General features: G+C 45.0%; 1 protein-coding gene across 10 annotated transcripts in view; it reads right to left on the reverse strand.

The window, feature by feature from the left end:
• Positions 1-2,031: 2,031 nt before the first annotated feature.
• Positions 2,032-21,245, reverse strand: part of LOC119384006 (uncharacterized) — a 28,181-nt gene continuing 8,967 nt past the window's right edge. The window contains exons 4-9 of one of the 10 annotated variants that reach the window (XM_037652286.2): positions 15,405-15,434; positions 14,449-14,573; positions 13,613-13,696; positions 12,898-12,952; positions 7,273-7,309; positions 2,032-2,158 (exon numbers count right to left, since the gene is read on the reverse strand). In XM_037652286.2, coding sequence (XP_037508214.1) covers positions 7,295-7,309; positions 12,898-12,952; positions 13,613-13,696; positions 14,449-14,573; positions 15,405-15,434 — 309 coding nt within the window. In that variant the 3' untranslated portion in view covers positions 2,032-2,158; positions 7,273-7,294. Of the gene's footprint in view, positions 2,159-7,272; positions 7,310-12,891; positions 12,953-13,612; positions 13,700-14,448; positions 14,574-15,404; positions 15,435-21,245 lie in introns of all 10 variants that reach the window. The other 9 variants (XM_037652285.2, XM_037652284.2, XM_037652287.2 and 6 more) reach the window with 9 other exon arrangements.

The following is a 21,245-nucleotide window of genomic DNA, read 5'->3' on the forward strand; positions in this document are numbered from 1 at the left end:
TTGCTTACCAGTTATTTCGTCGGGCAAGGGACCATAAGGGGCGCCGTTGAGACAGGGAAGGTCGCGATCTCGACAGACATCGGTAACGGCTATTCTTTTAAGTGCTGGTCTCTCCACTTAAAGCAGTAGTGACGCAAAATTTTGAAGGCGAGATAACTTGTGGGATAGATTTTTTAAATTGCGTGTAGCGCATCTGTACGCGAAACGTCCCACCTCGCGTCAGACATCAGCCACCTGCATCACGAGCTTGCGAGCGCTCTCTCCTAGCGAAAACGTAGCGCACCTTTTTTATTTGCTTATGTACGCATCACAGGCAAGACGCGGCTGCAGCGCTATGACACGTTTGCGTTGGCAGCACTGCGGCACAAAGTGCACAGCTACTTCAGGCGCAATGAAACTGAGTTGAACGTTCTACCATCGTTAAAAAAAAAAGAATCCTTTCTACTACGTGGCCAGACAACTCTGTTCATGTGGCCAGACAAAGCACCGGACGCGCGGGGCAAAACTGGATTTCCGGGAGATTTTCCCATGACCCGTACAACCGGGAGAAATGTTCAAAATCCGGGAGACTTGGCAGGTATGGTTCACACACCTGCCAGTCTGTCCTACATACACGTGCCCACGCCTCATAGGTATCGTATAGACAACCTTATTCGTGCATTCAACAAACATGTTCTTGTGCATTATGGTACACTCTTTACCACCCTTTTCGTCGTCAAATTTCCGATTCACTGCAGATTTTGTTGGTAGCCGAAAAGACCACTTTAACACCATAATTACTTGCAACCTTTTTCAATTTATGGGATAGAGGCCATGTACATAGGGAATCTTGGACACCTTTGAAAATGAGTCATTTTGCCTGCTTATTTCACTTCCTCGTTGCTTGCCATGTGTAAGCTTCTTCAGAAGCCTCCCGCACAAGGCTTGCAAGACTGAGTCGGGGTATCCAGCATCCTTCAAGCGCTCAACTAGTGAAGCAAATGCACAGTTCACAGAGTGAAAACGAGATTTCATTAAGCCTGACCGAAAGCGGGAAACCACAATGGCATTCTTCACAATCCTTGAATGAAGAGCTGAATTTAGTCTGCCAGATAGCGCGTGCACGCAGCACGCTAGGTGCTGGCAGAGACAGACATGTCACGTGGAAACATGCGCTCCATCTGTTGTAAAAAATTTCACTACAAGTTATATTTCTTTATATGTTCTCTCCATAGACGATGCGACAAGCCTGCATTAATTTACACAAGAATTGTCTCATGAGTGGCATAGTGCTTTTTTAAAGTCAAAACGAGTATACTTTGGAAGGGCTTGTGCGCGTGTCGTCACCCGTGTTATCTACGGATTAGCAGTGAAAGGGCAAAATCGATTGCAGAAATAAAATATGCTGAATATTTGAATCACTTCCAGTGACAAGATTGCCTTGTGCAACAGAATCTTGAGTGTCCAATGACCAACTTTACCCACTTCTCTCCAACCAGTCAATCTGCACTCGCTGCAAGTTTGGACTGCTGCATAAACGGAACTTGCGCTAATATGAATAGTTTTGTACATGAATTCTGCATCCCTGTTCATCACTCAACAAAGTGAACTCCTGTTAATGGAACATTTCCCTGGTCCCTTCAGGTTCCATATAACGAGAGTGCTTATTAAACTGGGCAGGTTTCTCTCAAGCTGCTACTTGCAGCTTTGTTTTTTTGCCTGGTCATCCTCAAGCTTTGTTACAGAATAAATTCAACTCAATTCAATCTGATCACACTTTACAAGTGTAAGGCTGGTCAACAGTCACAAGAATGACCAAGGCCTTTTAAGAAGGCAAATCACTGGGGCTTCGTTAGCTCTGCGAGGTTCATGGTGTAATTAGTTTTTAAAAGTTTAATGGCATGACAGAGCCCATTACAGGCCCAAATGAAGCATCAGCAGTGCTCTAGTCTGGTTGCTGTAGGTGTGCTGCACACACAGAGAGAGAGAGAGACGATTTCACAGACACACACACAGTAAACACTTTAATGCTGCAACAGGTGAGTTGTTGCTGCAGGCAGAGGACAATGAATGCAAGCAAAGATGAGGACTGTCAACGCGACTGGCTCCGGCTTCCCCGTCGGAGAGGGCTAGGGCTGCGTCGGCCACCGTTTTCAGATGCATCCCGGCGAGAGCGGTGCTGCGAGTGCATGAGACGGATGGTCAGGCTTTGTTCCCAACTAAGCTACCACAAAAACTGCAGTCACTTAACATCAAATAACACTTTGACCGTACCACATGCCTAATGAGTTCACAACAGACCCTTTTAACAATTGTGAAGCTAGCTTTCCTGCTATGCAGTTTGCCCAACTAATGGTGGCTAGTCATGTCACTTACTGCAAACGGCGTGTTCAAGCGCATTTTGCTTATGCTATGACGTGGAAAATGTAGACTTGGCTCTCTTGACATAAACAGGCATAATAGACAAGCCCCGGCACGTGTAACTAGGACCTCGTCTCCACTCTAAGCAAGGCAGGTGCCGCCATTAGTTGGGCAAATATGCAGCGCAGGGAAGCGCACTTGTGGATTATGCAAAGGGTCTATATAATGCTGCCATGGAATACACTAACAATGTATCACGTATTTGGCTTCCTTCCTTTTATTTTCACAAAGTGACCAACTACTATTGTCGATTTGCATCTCCCGCACATTAGAAACAACAGTAGCTTTACTCGGAATTCACTCCAAATTCAGCCTGGCAATGTTGGTAAAAACGAGAGCAACAAGCGTGGCGACAGCTAGTTTGGCCACACAGAACCATGACTACAGTGCCTGGAAATTTAGCTACTCTTTCTTGCCATTGAAGGATTATGCTAAAGATGACGCTCAGACATCTGGAATGCACCATGCTCGACAAACATGCACCTCCAGTGTTTGCTGACCGAACAGTGTTTAAGAGAATACTGTAGATTACATGCTAACCTTTAAATTTAAAGGATCTCATATGTGCAAAACACGAGCAACAGTGCATGGCAATGCACTGATTAGGTACCTTGTAGGTTCACACAGTCTTCCACTGCTGCTAACGTCCTTTATAAAACATCCATGCGGACCTAACCTCCCGACCATACGAAATGTCTTGCTGGTAGAGGCAGTTAAAAGAAGGCTCATTTTAAAGGTCACAATAACACCATAATATCATACAGAATATATGAGATGACATCGAGACACATGCTGCCTCCATACAAGACTATGTTTGATATATTCGTTCATGGAGACATATTCTTGACCTCCGTGATAACGTGGTGCCCTGAGCCTGCGGTATTGGATAATGTTGGGCAACAGCAAGGTGCCCCCGTATAATCTGATTAGGCGCTGTTAGAAGCAATTACGAGTTCTGCAGCTTTGACAGGAATGCTTTAATAGTAACTACATATTACTTGTAGCCAATTTAGCCAGAGTAAAATCTCAATGCAGCAGCTGTCAAAGGTAACCGGACTCCCTGTAAGCACCTTGGTACTCTCTCTCTCTATACAAGGTTGCAACATACTGCTCAGTGGCAGCACCATTGTGGTACACATGCTTATGCTAACATTCACAACTTGCTTATGTGCCGCAGTAACGTTGAAATATTGCAGAGAGAATTTACGAAGCCCCTTCATAACCTAAAGAGAAACAAGAGCACAAAAACTATTCCTGCTAGACTGACGGCCAATCCTACAGGCCGCTATATAAATAACAAACTGTTCCTCTGAAAGTATCTCAAAATTGTGAAAGATGGGAATTACAGTTTATCTACGTCACATTGAATGCATAGAATTATCTTATCCCTGCGTTCTAGTGAGACATGCATATTAGTTACGACAGGGAGGCCTTTCGCATTCATGAAGCAGCATGCAATAACGAGCAGTCAGAAGTCTGCTCCACAGCACAATGGTTAGCTTAAATCATAGGCTGTACGTAAAAACCAGAGATTCAGCATAACTATGGTACGCTTTAACTAGCAGAGTAGGTTTGAACTGAACAATGACCTTAGTGCCTGCTCATTTAAGGCACTACTACGACAAAAAAATTAGAATTAAACCGTGACACAACAAAGTCCATAAAATTTGCAATTTACTTCATTTTGTCGAAACTGTTAAAGTGAAATTTGACCTTTCATACAAAGTATAGTCACCAAAGGATTAACCTTTACAATGGAGTGCCGCCATGTTTGAACAACAGGGCAGTACGAAAAAAAAATTATGTTGAACCTGAGACTGCCCAACTTAATGCTGCACCAGTGAAGTCCTCTTGACAGCAGCCATAAGTCACGTGTAAAACCAGACATTATAAAAAATTAATAAAGGGAGTCCAACATGCTGTGGTGTTGACCTGCTAGGTACGAAAGGTCTTCGTAAGCAGCAGGGCTTAGGCAACTTAGCTTGAAAGCATACATTTGTGAGCTGGCTGTGCTTACACCAGCTCTTAGTGCCGAGGGAGCACAGCCGATGGTGGGGGATTCTCATCAGTGGATGTCACACGATATGTGGCCATTACTGCATCCTGCATATCATGATCATTTTTTTTTGTTGGAAATATAGTAGCTGGCGAGCTTCCTAAATTCTTGAGTCAGTACACCTTCTCTGTGGCTCCCTTCTTTGAAACACTCGCAAGAGAGCAGAAGGAGTTGTCCAACCACTTCGTCACACAATTTATGCAGTTCACTTTTGCATAGGTATGAAACTGTAGGGCTGCTTGCCCTACACTGCTGGAAGAACACAACTGCCTCTGCCAGAAACAACAGGAGGGCATCTTGAGCCATTCATGTTGAATGGCCTGCCAAGAAGCTGAAGCACAGCCTCCACTTCCATATGGCCAGCACAATATATTTTTTTTTGCTTGTTGTTGTTGACACTGTTCATGCTGCCTACACTTGGGGTGCAGAGGGCCACACTCTGCTGGTTCTACGCAAGCCCCATTCCATTAAAATGTAGAACTGGCACCAATGTGCAAGGCATAACTGCATGTTAGCTAATTAGCCAAGGCTTGTTGTAAACAGCAGTGAATTTTTTGGAGAAACCGATCTGCATCTGCTGGCATTTAGAGCATCCATAATGGCGTTTGAAGCCTCCTCTGCTGCAAGCTTGAATATATTCTTCCAAGTGGTCTTGACAAGTTTTATGATGTAAATCTACCCTAGAAGACATTCCAGGTGGTCCATAGGTCATTAAAAGCCATTTGTCAGTTTCCATGTGTCTTTATGGCTTGCACTGAGCCAGCATTCACATCACACATTCTTGCATTCCCCGTCCTTTGAGAAGACCCATGGGAGGCTATGTGGCCACTCATGAGAGCACCAGTTTCACTGCCAGAGCCGACCTCGTTTCAAGAATGATGCACATAGAATGCTTTTTGTATTTTGGGCACAGACTTTCAGAAAGCACCGAGACGAATGCAGCATAAGTATTAACTCATCTCCAGTAGTTCCCAAGTTTTTCTTGACCTTGCTGGTTCATCAGAGACCTTCAGAGTTGGGAATGCTGGATGTTCACACTTCCACCATAACCACTGACACAGAGTCTCCAGGTATGCCTGAATGGTGAGACTTTTAGTCAACACTTTTACGCAAGTTTCAGAAGCAATGGGACGTGGTCAATTGTTTATCACAACCGCAGGCTTTGCAACAGCTGCCATCTTTAATCCGAGTGGCCTTCAGTGATGTTATCCCATCCACTGAAGTGTGTACCAGCACGCCAGGAGCCTCTCATGCATCCTTTGTCATCTGTGTTGCGTAACTACAACAACACGACAACAGCGTTACCAGAGTTGGCGGCACAGCCCAGTTCTTGCGTTCACCAATGGGTTTTGAGCGTGACACAGTGCAAGGTAATTTGTCACGTTATCCACATGTTCTGTTGATGCCAGTCCAGTCAGATCGTCCGCTCCTCCCACTAACGGCAGTCCGTTTTTCAGTGTAGGAAACTTGCGCTGGAGTTTTACACTCAGGTCGCCCATAACTTCTTTTTAAGGGGAGACATCGTATCTGGGACTATTTTGTTTTGGTCAAATTCAATTTTAAATGACCTTTTTTTGGTGACTCAAATAATAAGATAGCTAAAAGGTAATTACTATTATTTGGGGAGACAACAGATAAAAATAAACTGGGCAGAAAGTTATTTGTAATGCATGTGTGGAAAGCAAAATGTACAAGGATTGAAATGCTGCAAGCAGTTTTCAAATCCAACAAAAACTGGCAATTTAGAAGCCCACTGAAGCTTAGCATTTAGAGTACAGTCACCAACAGTTTAGAACAAAAGCAGCTAAAAATATTTTAGACGAAGAAAAATGAACTGCTTGCAGCATTTCAAGCTTTATGTATTTAGCTTATCTATCTATCTATCTATCATATATATATATATTTTTGTTGTAGGTATCCTAGATCTCGAGAAATTGCTGCCCCAATCAATCAGAGCGAGCTTGTTTAAAGAAAAATGTAGGAAAACAACCTCGTTTTGAACAACATGTAGCAGGAGATACTGAAATATTTTTGTTAGATGTTTAGTAGCTACCTGGCTGCAGAATGCCTACTGCTCATCAAGGTTATACCAAACAAAGAAATGCGCCCTCACAATTCTCTTCTTTCACTGCTGCAGCATACGTCACTCTGAAGCACCACAACATTAAAAGAATTTTTCTGGGGTTTTTTTTCCCCCCAAATTAGAGCTTGTTGTGATATTAGTGCGCTGTTGGGGCAGAAATATCAATCCAAGTAGTCATACATTTGCACAGCACTTGCGTCAATGCCTGCATGTTACAAAAATAACGCTTTTTCCCCATGCGTTTTCATTTCTAAAACCAGTGCCGCCCCTTACCATACATTCATATATGGTAGCTTTAAATTCAGTCCAAGCTAAGCTTCCTCATATATCCTGCCGACCTCAGAACTAAAATTATGTGACAGTAAAGAGGAGTGGGGGTTAGAGTTGCATGCATCATACGTACACTTTTTAAGGTTTACGCACATGCATTAACAATTATCAACCATCAGACGAGAAAACACACAAGTAGCAGCCGATGGGGAAAACCAAAGCTGGTCAAGCCGCTTTTGCCAATTTAAGCAACTCTATTCATCCCAATTTTGCACAGTTCAGAAACTTTTCTATGAAGTTGCTTGAGGCAAGTAACGCACTGGTGGTGTCCTTGACCGTCAGACTTGCACCGGAAGGACGAAACTCCCAGTACGAAGAAGGCATGTTAAGACTAAGCACGTGTGTGTTCCTGTCCTCTTACTTTTATATTGAATGGTATTTCACAAGATGCTGCTATGCTTACCTCATGTATGGCGTCGCGGAGCTTACTTCGCCCTCATCTGAAACGCGGTAGGGCAACAAAACGATGCTTTAGTTTAACACGCAGAATGAGCTTACCTACAGCGTAAATGAAATGCACACTTGCAGTACACAACAGAAAAAAAGAGCCCATGTTTGCACTGTTTATGTGCCCAGCTCTAGAGGCCTTCAGAGCAGATAAATACCCAGCCCTTGCCCCTTAACCCTAGCCTTTGAGAAAAAAAAAATTTGGTTATGGGAGCTCATATGCAACGAAATGCAACAAGCTTTGCATAGCTTATGTGCATGTGCTGAAGGCCTTTGTTCTAACGTAGCAGAGCACAAATGCAAAGAAAACATGCGGGCACAGCATTGAAAGGCGTGTCAAATCTGTCAAGACAGATCCATAAGCGTTATGTCTGTTCTCTTGAGACTAATTAGGAACACAGAAGGCAGAACAGATGACTAGTTGGGAGGAAGCGGAAACATAATGAAGCAGTCAGTAAGAGAACCAACACCATAGTGAGAACTGCGGGTGCTGCCATGCTTGACATAAGTAGGGAGACCACCAAAACTTCCCAGGCCACGCAGTAAAAACTGGAAAAAACTTTCTAAAAAATTCAGCCCCAGCTTTTCAGCAAATGCCTCTAAAGTGGCTGTCTGTAAAGGTTCAAGCAAAAAATTCCAGCATATCCCATGCATTACAGGAACTGATTCGTGTGATGCAATTACAAAGTGGTTGCCTATGCTGCATTTGTTGGCTCTGAGCCATGTATTCTGTCGTGAATCGACATCTGTGTCAATTGAGTAGCTCTGCACATATCGTGGGCTTACCAAGCACTAAACCCATGGAATACACTGGCATGTTAACAGTAGCTCATGGCTGCACATAACACCAACATCCCAATTACAGCATGAACATCACTTTTGCCGAAACGAAGTGTAAGGAGCATTCGCTGGTGTATTCTGGCAGGGACGAGCAACACTAGACTATATAGCGTGCGAAATGTAATGTTGATTATATTCTTATTGAGCTTCCTCACGTCACATGAGCTGATCATACTGCTGTTGCATTTAACTTTCGCTCACAGCAAGCAAAGAATGTTTTGCTTCAGATGATGTAGGCACCTCTTGAGTGACTGAGCCAAAACTACTGCCTTCACCATGTTCAAGCTTTGACTCCACCCTGCTTTGCTTCATAAAACGGTTGAACTAGGAGCTACTGCAGCTGAAATTGGTGTGCACCATTTGCAACACCAGAGTAGCTGCCTACTCTATTAATGCTTTAGTGACCAGTGATGCTAGTGAGGGCTTCTGTTTTGGAGCAGCAAAATTTTCATATTGGAGCACTTAGGAGCAGGTTTGAGGTGAGGGCCAGTTGGTGATGGAGCATACCTGGTGAAAATTAGGTGCAGGTAATTTCACATCCTGGAGTACACTGGCAAAGCAAGTTGCATTTACATTCAAGCATCTAAATACTTATTCTGGGGCTCTTATGAATACCTAGAAATATTTCGATTAATTGCAAACCTAAGAGAAAAACATCTCACGAGCACACCATATTTCACTTGATAATGCAAAAATAAGGGCGTCATGCAGTTGAGTGTTCTGAAATAACCTCTCCGGCAATTATTTTCGACACTTGCAAATAAACAGAATACTCTATCAATAAAAAGTACATCTATGTGGTTATCAGCAGATGTTGTAGACAAACGCCGCAATGTACACCTATGCCTCAATGCTATAGTCACACTGTCCCCAATGCCTTCCCCTAAGATGACTCCAAGGCGAAAGCCAGGCTCTTTTTCCTCTCGCTCAATCGTATTGCTGGGTGCAACATGACGTCACTTAGCCAGCCTCAAAAAGCTAACCTCCTCTGACACTACCTTCCCTCTTTCAGGTGCTTCTCTGCGCAGCTGAAGGAGCATTCTCGCAGTGCTTCCAGACTATCGTTTGTGCATGCACCTGGTTGCTTCGAAGTTGATGTATTGACCCTCCACCGCCCTCCACTGAAATGTTTCTGCACCTAGCGTGGTATTCCACCTACCTCCAAGATCGGAGGCATTGTAAGCGTTCTGCAGCTCACCTGGTTTTGCACTGCCTCGATGATTGGTGCACCAATCAAGGAAGCTGTGCAAAACTGTGATGCCATGTGATGACATCACAGATGATTTTTTTTTTGCATCCCTCATGTTGACGCCGCCAACCCAGACGATCAATTTTCATGTTTGATGAGGCATCTAAGGCTTTCGCGCTAATATTAACGGCCTGGCCTTACATACCAAAGTGGCCTCCACCATGTCACCTCTGTGCCATGCGCCAAACAGCTTCGCTGATCATCCACCTCAGATAGTGGAATGGCTCTTTTTTTTCCCCCTTTTTACTGTGATAGCAATTATATGGACACCCTCGACGGGTTTTCGTGGTTGCAGTTAGCGTCACTGCTGCTGTCATTTTCCGTATAAAGTCCAAATTGATAACATCACCCCACATTTCATTCCACAATGTCGAGAAGTGGAAGCGACACATTTTAGCAGCACGCGTGCAGTTATTACTGAACGTTGCTTCAATCACGTGCCGCGCGACGCTTGAAACGAGCTCTTAGCAGCGTTTCTGGAACAGACGACGTCTGACGATGATCGCTGCCACACTTTCTCGCTAACTATTGGCCTAGAGAACAGAAGACAACAGAAGCTGCGTCGGCACCGTGGCTTACTCGGGACGCATGCGCGAGCGCTGTTCAGCGGAATAATTCTTGGTCTGTCGCTGTAACCTTGGTGGCCCAAAGATCAAGCTGCATATGTTTTCATGTGCTGTCGATGCGACTGCCGGTGATAGACGTCCCCAAACCCAACACTGGCGCAGTTGGCACAAGAGCGGAATTACTGGGTGACTGAAAGGTAGGTTGCTCTATGCAGCCACACCATGAGCGCTGTTTCAACGTCTGTAAACTTCCAAGCCTCAAACTCCCTTCCACAGGCTGAAGATGAAGTCCATCACCTTCTGCTTGTTTTCTACCACTGATGAAAGTGCAGACAAGGGATGCCCAAGTTTGTCCGGCCTCCTTTCTCCAATTCTTTGATTAGGGCTAACCTTCTTTCCAGTGTCAGTGACTTGCACTGCTTTGGTGACGCCATCCTTGTCAAGTTGGCAGCCCCTCAAAGCCAAAAAAAAAAAAAAAAAAAATGCATGCTACATGCATTGCGTAGAACGAGAGTAGAATGGAAATTGTGCTTCTGTTGGTGCATTGCATAAAGCAAATGGAATGAACTGAACAAAGCGTGCTATTTTGCACGGCCTGCCTCCATGCCCATCACATGACATGACACAAGGTTGCTAGACAAAGTTATGTGGCAAAGTTCCTCCAACGTACCATACTCGAATGTAACGCGTGCTTTTTTCTGGATTTTGGCTGCCTAAAGTTGATCCTCGTGTAGAATCAAATCAATGAAAAGTCACCCCTCACGTTACAATCGTGGGCGCGTTATAATCGAGTAAATATGGTATTCAGGAAGTGTCCACTTTGTGGTAGGTGCAGCAGCTTCACGTGAAGCTTATGAAATGGTCTACTGGTCGAGCTTTTGTTCCATTTTAGGTCCAAATTTCTTGATATCTGCACTCTGGCCCGAAAATACTTCACAGACAAAGGGCAATAAATGGCACACATGGAAAATATTTGGTGCAGCAAAAAATATCATCTTAGCTGATTTTTGGAGATACGAGTTAGAATTGAGGAGGTATTAACGCAAAGCAAGAACACAGCGTTTGCAGAGAGAGGAGAATGTTACAGATGTCAAGGCATTTACCCCGACCCCTGCACACTTTTCGAGGACGGTTCTGAGCTCTAACATAAGAGATTCTGTTAATTTTGCAATGGGGTGCCAGCGCAAAGCAGGTTTATTGCTACTGTGTACCACAATGGTGACCAATTGAGTCAGACTGTTGCCACCCTGAACATCGAGTGGTGCTACTGCAGCTGCACATTTACTGGTCATGCTCTCGATACTACACGACCACACTGTATGCCGTTCTGCAGCCATGTCATTGTTATGAACAGCATTGCATGCATTGTCCATATCTACGCAATTCAAAACCGGAGAGAGAGCTGCGTTATGTCAGATTGCACACTGAGTGGTCTACATAACGAGCCTGCCAACAACAACAGTTCAGACTGCCTGGTCTCCAGCACGACAGCTATGCACTTCTCACCTATCACGAAGGATGCTTTCAAGCCAATTCTGCCCTAATCAAATTGCACCCTAACATCAACCTTTAAGTTTACTAGCTATATCCCTCATTAAAACTCCTGAGCCTACAAAAACACATAGGAAAAGTTAGTGTAATAATAGAAAGTGCAGCAAAGCAATAACGCTTCCCAATGCCAAACAAAAACCAGTACCGTAAAATCTCGATCGTTACGGTAGGAGACTCCATCGGCCTCATTCATAGCTTAACTGTAGCACATGCAATATTATGCGAGTTACTCGCCAGTTTTTTTACAACATCAGGTATTATACATGCAATACTGTTGCATGAAGCTCAACCACCTCTCAAGTTGGTCTGTAGAATATTTTTCTTTTGTGGCAGTGCTGGCCTTATCACAGGCTGGCCGACTGAGATTAGAGCACAGGTTATTTCTATGGCCAAACAAAAAAATATTTTTAATAATAGAAGAAGATATTGACTGCATGCAGACTCCTGCAGTTTACACGTTAGTATTCTGACTGACTTTCTTTTCTTGTTCAATGGAACCTAAGCTCCACTGAAGTAGGCTAGTTACAATGTACCTAGATGGAATAAGTTTATTCTCTGGGAAATTAATTTTTCTTCTGTGATCCAGTATTGCTGGCTTTAACCCCACTTCTGGATGCACCTCAATCGTGCGTATGCAAGTGCCAGAGACAAGCTCAGTCTCCTTGGAGTTGCTTATGATAGTCGGTAAGCTAGTATTCGGGGCCCAGCTATTCTACCGTTTGCAAAATGACACAACACAGCTGTCATCAGTGTGCATAGTAACTTCCTCCCGGCATTAGCTTTCGTAATCAAGGTGGCACACAAAATGAACCTACATGAACTACATCACCATTTAGTGGTGATGGCCCGTACCTCGCCTATCTGCTGCCGCTACGGTTTTGGTTTCACTTTTGTACTCAGCTCTGACGAACAGGAAATTTTTGGGCCCACCTTACCGAGAAGGAAAGTTTGCGTCAGATTCAAAGCTTTGGTTTAAAAGTGAGAACAATTTGCTCACAGCTTCTCTAATTAAATGATTGGCCGTCACTTTTGAAAGATAATTGAAGCGACCTTCCTTGAAGCAGTGCAGCATCATGCCGCAGGCTTCTCCAGGCCACCTGTGCATGTTTACGGGCAAAACTGAGCGTCGCTATCAATATTATTACTTTTTTTTAATGCGAAAAACTGGTTCGACATTCTTCCGTGGTCCACTCAGTGTTGTATAACCGAGGTTCCACCGTATGTACTTGACAAGATTACCTGAAGAAAGCTGCTAAGTAATGGTTCCATAGACGACACTGCACTCCACAGAATGAAATCAATGCAGATCACTGCCAGAACTAGTAACAGAGAAAACTGCCAGAACAAGTGCACCCATTGGGCAACCTACACTCACTCGGCTGTCACGTGGTGAAGGTGAGCGAGTCCAGCTGCGGCGGCGGCTTGATGACCTGGACACAATTAACACACACACGCAATTAGTACACGCTGAATGCGCAACAGACTGCAGCATCTTGTGGGCACTTAGCACCAGCTTCAAGACAGACTCTAGGTAATTTTAACATCATCTCCCCCGAATACTTCGAGGCAACATAGTTGGAAAGCCCTTCACCAAGACCCATTACAATCTTTAGGGCAAGCATGGATGGATGTTGTCAGCATTTCATTTGAATTGAGGTTACAGCTAGTGCCACCATATTAGTCCTATCTGTAGTTTGTACTAACAATTCATCACTTCTAACCTTGCCCCACTTCATTTTCATAGTTACTGTAAGATCTTTTCGTTCTCTATGTTCTAGTTTTCTGCCACCAATCTTCCAGCCTTGCTGATGTCTGCCACACAATCATTTATGTTCATTTAGCAGTGGGACTTGTAAGGTGCCACCTGGGGAGCATTTTGCTGAAAAAATGTTTCAAGTGGTTCATTACTGGACACGTTTTAAAGCTTAGGCAGTCTTGTTGCCATGCCTTCAGTATGTGAGCTGCTCTGCTAGTTGCAGCTATTAATCCTAAGTGGCCTAGCTACCTAGTGCATTCTCAAGTGTCACATAACAGGGAGCACACCACGGCAGTCAATGGAAAAATGAAAAAGTTCAATGCACGCCGCTAACCTTGATCGAGAGCGGCGACCACGGGGGCGGTACGACCTGTGTCCACTTCGGCTCCTGCTGCGGCTGCGACTACGGCTGCGGCTCCTGCTATTGAAAAGAATAAAGGCACGAGAAGGATGATGCTTTGGGCCAAGAAACAATGAAATGACTGTCACTACCAACACAGAACTTGGTTACACCAAGTTCTGTGCTTGTATGTGTGTATGTGTTTCTGTTTTCGTCCTGTCTTCATCGCGAAGTTTAAAATCTTTTTGGAAGCCTAACGACACAGAGCAAGAGTTTTTCTTCTTTTTAGTGGTGTCACGGTAACGAAGTGCAGTTCAGAGACTACTGCAACAACTGAAGAGTGGTGCTGCCAACACATAAGCCAATTTTCGTTTGTTCGTTTGTTTTGTTTTTTAAGAAAGCCAGCTTGGTGGCACCCTCGAGTGGCTAGATGAGGTTTGAAGGGAGGAACGGGGGCACACCTGCACCCGCGACAGCAAGAAAGCTGGCTCGAGGAGCGCATGCTTCGCCTGCCCGCCTCGCGCACACCTGCACGCACGAACGAGTGCTTGCTCTCGCCTCGCAGTCGCCGGGGCTTCAAGTGCGCTGCCACCGCTTTGTGCTCTCGTCGGCGGGGCAACCGCAGAAGATGCATGCGGCTCCTGCTCGTGCCAAAATTCGGGGAAAGATCCCTAGGTTGTCAGCGGCGAAAATTCATTATATCAAGGGTGCCTCCCGCTGCTACTTTGTTGCATAGAGGTCACAAATACATGTGCTTCTATGGAGTCCCTCACAGCATCTGGTCAATGTGCCACCAAAAAGCCCCGAGCAACTACTCCTGTGCCCCTTACCGTCCTCCGCCTCCTCCACCGTAGTAGCGGGCTCTCTCGTGGTCCAGTTCTGGGCAGTCGCGGGCCCAGTGGCCAGTCCGACGGCAGCGGTAGCACTCATCAAAGCTCTGATAGCCCATCCGGTCCTATTCACGCCGACAGGGGAGAAACAGTTACAAATGCACATGCTAACCGGAGAAATAAGGGGATTGCACAAACCCTGCTGTGCACTTAGCAATAACAGTGTTACTAAAGACCTCCTGTCATAAATCTCAATTCTGTGAACAGCTCAACTAGCCCGATTATACATAGACAACAATTTAAATATTATGACCCATCTCAGAGTCCATATTTCGTTTGCAAGATTAGTAATTCAAACAAAATCCTGTGCTTTAAGCCCTTGTTCCCAGAAAGTCTGCACAGTGTGCTGAAGTGAACTGGAACTCCATTTTCCACAGTCCTGATGGACCAACAATTATCTTGCCTCAGGTTCTTCAGCTTAAGAGAGAGCTGTCCAGTTCATAGTGTTTGTGTAAAAGCACAGCAAACTGATCTGCAACACTTGTCCCTCTTTTCAACTTCTACGGTATAACACACCAATGGGGCCAGAGATTGGTCGATGTTCATTTCTCCTGGCTGCTCAAAGTACTGGACCACAGACCTCAGTGACGTATGGCAGTGCATTAGGAACTTGTACTTTAAAATGCAAGGTTGATGAACTTTCTTGTACTATTATTAAATGTACCATTTTAAGAGCTAAGTAGATAAGCATTCTGTATGTTAAGCTGCCTAATCCTCAATCACAGCTACACATCCTGTCTCTAAAATTTAGTCGCACCTTCCCGTGTCAACAGCATTTGTGTAGCCAATTCTGTGCGCTCTAGACTGTTACAGAGTGAAGAAAGAAAAGGTTAGCTTCTCAAATTTTCAAAAACACGTCCATCACCTCTTTAACTTGCAATTAAGAAGAAACATACCCGAGGTCTGTCTGGCGTCTGCCTAGATTGCTGCGAACGCACATGAAAAGAAAGGGAACAGCAACCAAAAAATATGTGATGCAATCCACATTACTGGAGCAGCAAAAAGTGGTGTTAGTATATTAATATTATTGGCAATTTAAGATTGCTTGTACTCTTGAACATGCTCAATGGTAGTAAGCACCAATCGTCTTTCAGTAAACACAGCGTATCTAATTACAATGTATCAATAAAAGTAACAAAGTTAGCAAACTTTTCAGTGAATATAGTCACGCTTCCTTCAATGCCAGACATCTTCACCCCCTATGTCATCTAGGGCTACCACTACCTAAAAATAATAGGTCCCAAGCAATGTTCAGTGTACTATGTTCCAAAGCTCAATGCATACTGCATAAATTTCACCTAAACTCTTTCTTACATACGTTCTTTGTTCAACACTTTCGCAAGAAATGCTCTATAGCATCACAATGCGATTTCAGCCATTTTGATGGAAAAATTCGCTTCTTAATGTAGGATTTATGCACGTGGTGAACGTGGCACATTTTATAACTAACATAAGCAAAACTGAAGGAAAGAAGTGTTAATTTCTAAGGGCTCGTTTTCTTTGTTATACACTATTAATGAGCACTAACAGACAATAATGCAAAGGAAAGTATAGGGGATGTTTTTAGTAGTAAATGTAAGGTAAATGTGAACAAAGAAAAGTGGATGAAAAGATAGCTTCTTTCCTTCATTCATAGCAAGGGTCTCGTTCTGGCAGACTTGATGCTTTCAGGTGGTATGCGAGGGATTATTGGTGAGCTGCCAGCTCGTAATAAGTTCACGTGCTACGTGACGCCAACAGGCAAAAAAGAGTGTTCCACACTCGCCGTCATGGCTACTGGCGGCGCTGACTGACGCTCCCACGTTTAAATGTACATACAGTCGAACCTCGATATATCGAACGGCACGGCGATCGCGAAATAGTTCCGATATATCCAGAATTCGATATAAAAAATCACGTAAAACATGCGTCAAGAACTTGTGGAAAACAACCAACGAACCAATCGTGGTGCAGTAAATACTCACTTGAAGATTCAAACAAAGTATTTATTGTGTTGGCTTAAAATACTGAAAAAGAGTAGCCTGCTTTTTGTTGGCAATGGCGTGTTTGACGACTGCGTCCTCAACATATATAGTCCAGGCGATCCACAAGTGAAAGGCCGGTGCCTTCAATCGCGCTGCAGTGGCGGCGCGCAAGGGCCAAAGCGGCTACGACCTCAGCTGATGTCGGGAGCGGGGCACCATCAGCGCTTGGGGGATCCACCTCGACAGCGTCTTCATTCGGCTGCTCAGCGGTAGCTTCAGCGACGATCTATCTCTACATCCGTTAGCTCCGCCGCTGTACCAGTGCTGTCGTCACCTCCAACGAAGTCTTCGATGCACATGCTTTGCGGCTCCGCACCAACAAAGCTCTCCAGCTTGCTCCACGTTTCGGCGAGCTCGCTTTCTTTATCTGCGCATGCCAACCCAGCTTCCTCGGATTCTTCCACTAATGCTTCGTCAGTGCGTCCACCGAAGCCCGCATGCCGAAAGCAGTTGGCTATCGTCGACTGCTTGACGTTTTCCCACGACGCCTTGAGCATTTGGATGGCGCCCAAAAGATCAATCTTCAGATGTTGGCCCATCCGGAGTCTTACAAGCAAAATGTCGATCAGCAGACGCTTGTAGATAGACTTAAATGTGCGGATAATGCCCTGGTCCAACGGTTGGAGCTTCGAAGTGGTGTTGGGCGGCAGAAATACCACTTCGATGTTGCTCAGCTGGGCATCGGTGTGGTGTGCCGTGCAGTTATCGACGATAAGGCATACCTTCCGTCCCTGACGCACCAGGTCCGAATCCCACGCCTTCAGCCACTTGAGGAAAATATCCCTCGTCATCCACGACTTCTTATTCCAGGCATAAGTCACCGGAATATTGGGGCAGTTCCGCATGCACCTCGGGGTTTTAAATTTGCCAATTACGAGTGGCCGCAGCTTCGTGCTCCCATCCATATTGGCAGCCAATAGGACCGTCACACGGGCCTTGCCTTGCTTGCCCCCGTGGCACTTTTCCCCGCGAGTGTCCAGCGTTTGCCGCGGAAGCATTTGCCAGAACAGGCCCGTCTCGTCAGCATTAAAGATTTGGCTCGGCTCATACTTGGCGAGAACTTTGGGCCACTCATGATCAAGCCACTTCTGAATTTCTTCATCATTGGCGTCCTCACTCTCTCCCGACACAGTCTTCCCGACAATGTTGAAACGAGTCTTAAAACGTTGTAGCCAACCGCTACTCGCACTGAAATTCTCGACGCTGAGAATGAATGCAAAGTTCTTTGCCTTCTGTTGCAACATCGGCCCCGATACAGGAATATTTCGGGCCCTTGCGTCCATGAACCACTTGTGGAGAGACTTCTCAACATCTTCAAAAGCAGCTTTGCGTACACGCCGCGCGCCCGAGTGCTGACTCTTCTCGGCCTTGGCCTTTATGTCGGCTTTGTTTTTGAGCAGAGTACTCAATGTGCTCCTTGGTATGCCTAACCCGTCCACGACGCTCGACTTCTTCTCACCATTCTCAACGCGCTGGATTGCTTCCAGTTTTGCTGCAAAAGTCAGGGTCGTCCGTTTCTTCGCGTCTGCAGCCATCGCTACACACACGACAACGCGCGGCAGGCCTAACACACGAGCACAACAACGACCGATGCGACGGATGCCTGGTGATACTATCAAGGAGGAGCTGGTGCAACAAGTGCAGTGCGTCGTTGCTGCAAGGCTGCGGCGTGCGTATGCCGCTACGTTCAAGTGGCGCACCGGCGCCATCGATGTGTGCAGCAGTCGTAAACGCCCACCGCACTACCGCTATTTTCGAGAGTTGCGGGAAAGCTCACCGCCTGTCAACGGAGCGCGGCGGGAAAGCTTGCCGCCTGTCAACGGAGAGCGGGCGGTTTGGGGTGGCCGAGTTCGATATATCCATTATACGTCAAACTTCGTTCGAAATAAAAAATTAAAAATGCATGCGATTTCCCACGTGATATAGGAACCGTTCGATACAGGCAATAATTCGATATGTCCGTGTTTTATATATCGAGGTTGGACTGTATATACCCTATAAAGTGGACGGAGGGAAGGCCGCCGCGGTAGCTCAGTTGGTAGAGCATCGGACGCGTTATTCGGAGGTCGCAGGTTCGGTCCCTGCCCGCGGCAAGCTATCTTTTCGTCCACTTTTCTTTCTTCACATTTACCTTACATTTACTACTAAAAACATCCCCTATACTTTCCTTGGCATTATTGTCTGTTAGTGCTCATTAATATAAGCAAAACTGGAAGCGCTAAAACTCGCAACTAAACCACATATGTGCACATTGGTCAATGAAGTAGTGAAGCCACTGTAATACCATTTTTAACACATCTCTCCTAGGTAGCAGGTTTTAGCAGAGTAAACTACAATCACTTGTCATGTATCTAGAGCCATGTCAGTTGACAGTTTTGGTTTCGACCAACGAAGGTGCTCACATTACCAGTCAAGTGCACTAACGCTGCTACCCAATGTACAAACTGCTTGGTGGTTCATTTATGGGGTTTCATGTCCGAAAGTGACTTAGGCTATGAGGGGTGCTGTAGTGCAGGGCTCAGAATAATTTCGACAACCCTATTTTGTTCTTCAACAGCACGCTGACATCATAGTGCGCAGGCCTCTAGCATTTCACCTTCATCAAAATGCGACCAATGCGGCCGACATTGAACCCACGTCTCTCAGGTGAGCAGCCGAACACCGTAACCACTACTAACTGGTTGAGACTGAGCCAACTCCAATTGTATTGCCATGTGTGCTTCTTTTTCTATTTTCATGTAACCAACCCGTTACACAAGTAAACACAGTCTTGCACACACTGTGTCGAACATTCCCTATTATTTTAGACTGTTTCTGATAAGCTTGAGCAAGCAACACAAACAGTCAAGTTTATTCTGAAACTAACGCGGTCACCACAAATAAGCCTGGAATCTCCGATGCCACATGTATAAAAGCCGACGCGCCTTACCGCTGATCAGATTATTCGATGACTGACAACAGTCTGCACCGATATCTTTTGAGCATCATTCCTTCTCTGGGCACAAGTCCACCCAATAAAGTCATCTTGACCGGCTGCAATTGCTTCCTTCACAGTGACAACCACGTGGCAATATATTCACTTTGATATATACATTTCTTGCGCAAATATACATATACAGTAGACTCTCGGTAAACAGATATCTCTTATGCGGAACTGCTGCTTAAATGGAACAACTTCCTCTAATATGATTGGTTTCGTACTTGTATTCTGCACCCCTGTTCATCTCTCAGTAAATTGAACATATTTTCCTGGTCCCGTCAGGCTCCGTTTATTGAGTCTACTGTATATATATATATGCCCCCCACCCCCACGTCCCCTAATCTGACTTCTGCCAATGTTGCGGAACTTATCACATCTGCATCCTCTTTTCAAAGGCGAGCGTTCAGGTATGCACACCATGCAGCCAGAAATGCTCAGAGACTTCTCAAGACCGTCAATGCAAATCAACTTGTTTGAAGAAAGTAATCCTCTTGAACATGGTGTTTTGCTCTGTCACAAGGCAGCAGCACAAGTACAAGCACCATTACAAAATATTTTTGTAAGCTTTTTTTTTCGAACTCTGCTGCTCTGTCTCTAGCACCATGAAGACGTTTCTACGAGCAAAACTTATTTTTCTTAAATCACGATGCAATATATCCACAAAAATGTAGTCGGCCAAAATTATCAGCTTGTAAAATTTACTAACAGGTATGCAGAGAACAGCAGAAGCCAGATTAAAGCTGTCCAACAGTTCCTGCATTCATCCATCATGAACTGTTCCTGCGGCTCCAACAAGGCATTTCTAACGACCAGAGCACAGGCTTTCAAAACACCATCGTCAACGTACTTAACACAAAATGGCAAAAGCAAGGGGGGGGGGGGGCTGCAAGCTAACTGTTCATTTTAATCTTTTTGACCATTAAGCATTACAAAAAATGTACAGGACCACTTATAGCTTGACTTGCTCACTACACTGGCCAGATGCCCAGGTAAACATGCATTAGGCTTAAACGAAAGCATAAACTTTGAACTAGTAATGTGCTACGCACCCACAAAAGAGGGGTAGGTCACAGTGCAGTAAACACTTGTGGAACTAAAAAATTGTCAAGTTTGAAACTGCACACCAGTTTATGAAGACGAACACTGTTGTGGAGGGCTACAAGATGGTTGGCCACCTGGGCTTGTCACCTAAATGCTCAAGTATCTAGCAATAAACAATGAATATTATCTTGAGGCGACTTAATCTCAGAAGTGCTACCAGTTTTCATGTTTAGTACAAGTCACAGAGGAAGGAAGAAGAGACACATCTGAAGACAAGAAAAGAGCTCCTGCCCATCATGCAAATGCCGCATCACAGTACAGTAAAACCTTGGTGATACGAATCTCGCGGGATCACCAAAAATATTCGTATCATCCGAAATTCGTATCACAAGAAAATATTAAAACTTAGCATGCGACAAAAGAAAGCTGGCGTACGTTTTCATTTATTCATTCTGAGGGCCGCAGCAGACACAAATAGCTCTGAATCATTGCGAGTGAAGTTTTTAGACGTCAGCAATCATACCTGCACTCATAAATATACGACCTCTGCGCGCATGTGTAATTATCGAACCAAGTTTTTTGAGACCCGTGACAGCTGGAGTATGCGGCGAAAGTGACATAAGTAGCGCTTTGACGCCATAGATGAAGGCCAGAAATTTTCAGAACCGCGGTGCTACGTTATTATTTTCTTA

This window comes from Rhipicephalus sanguineus, chromosome 2 (assembly GCF_013339695.2).
Source record: "Rhipicephalus sanguineus isolate Rsan-2018 chromosome 2, BIME_Rsan_1.4, whole genome shotgun sequence".
Classification (NCBI taxonomy): domain Eukaryota; kingdom Metazoa; phylum Arthropoda; class Arachnida; order Ixodida; family Ixodidae; genus Rhipicephalus; species Rhipicephalus sanguineus.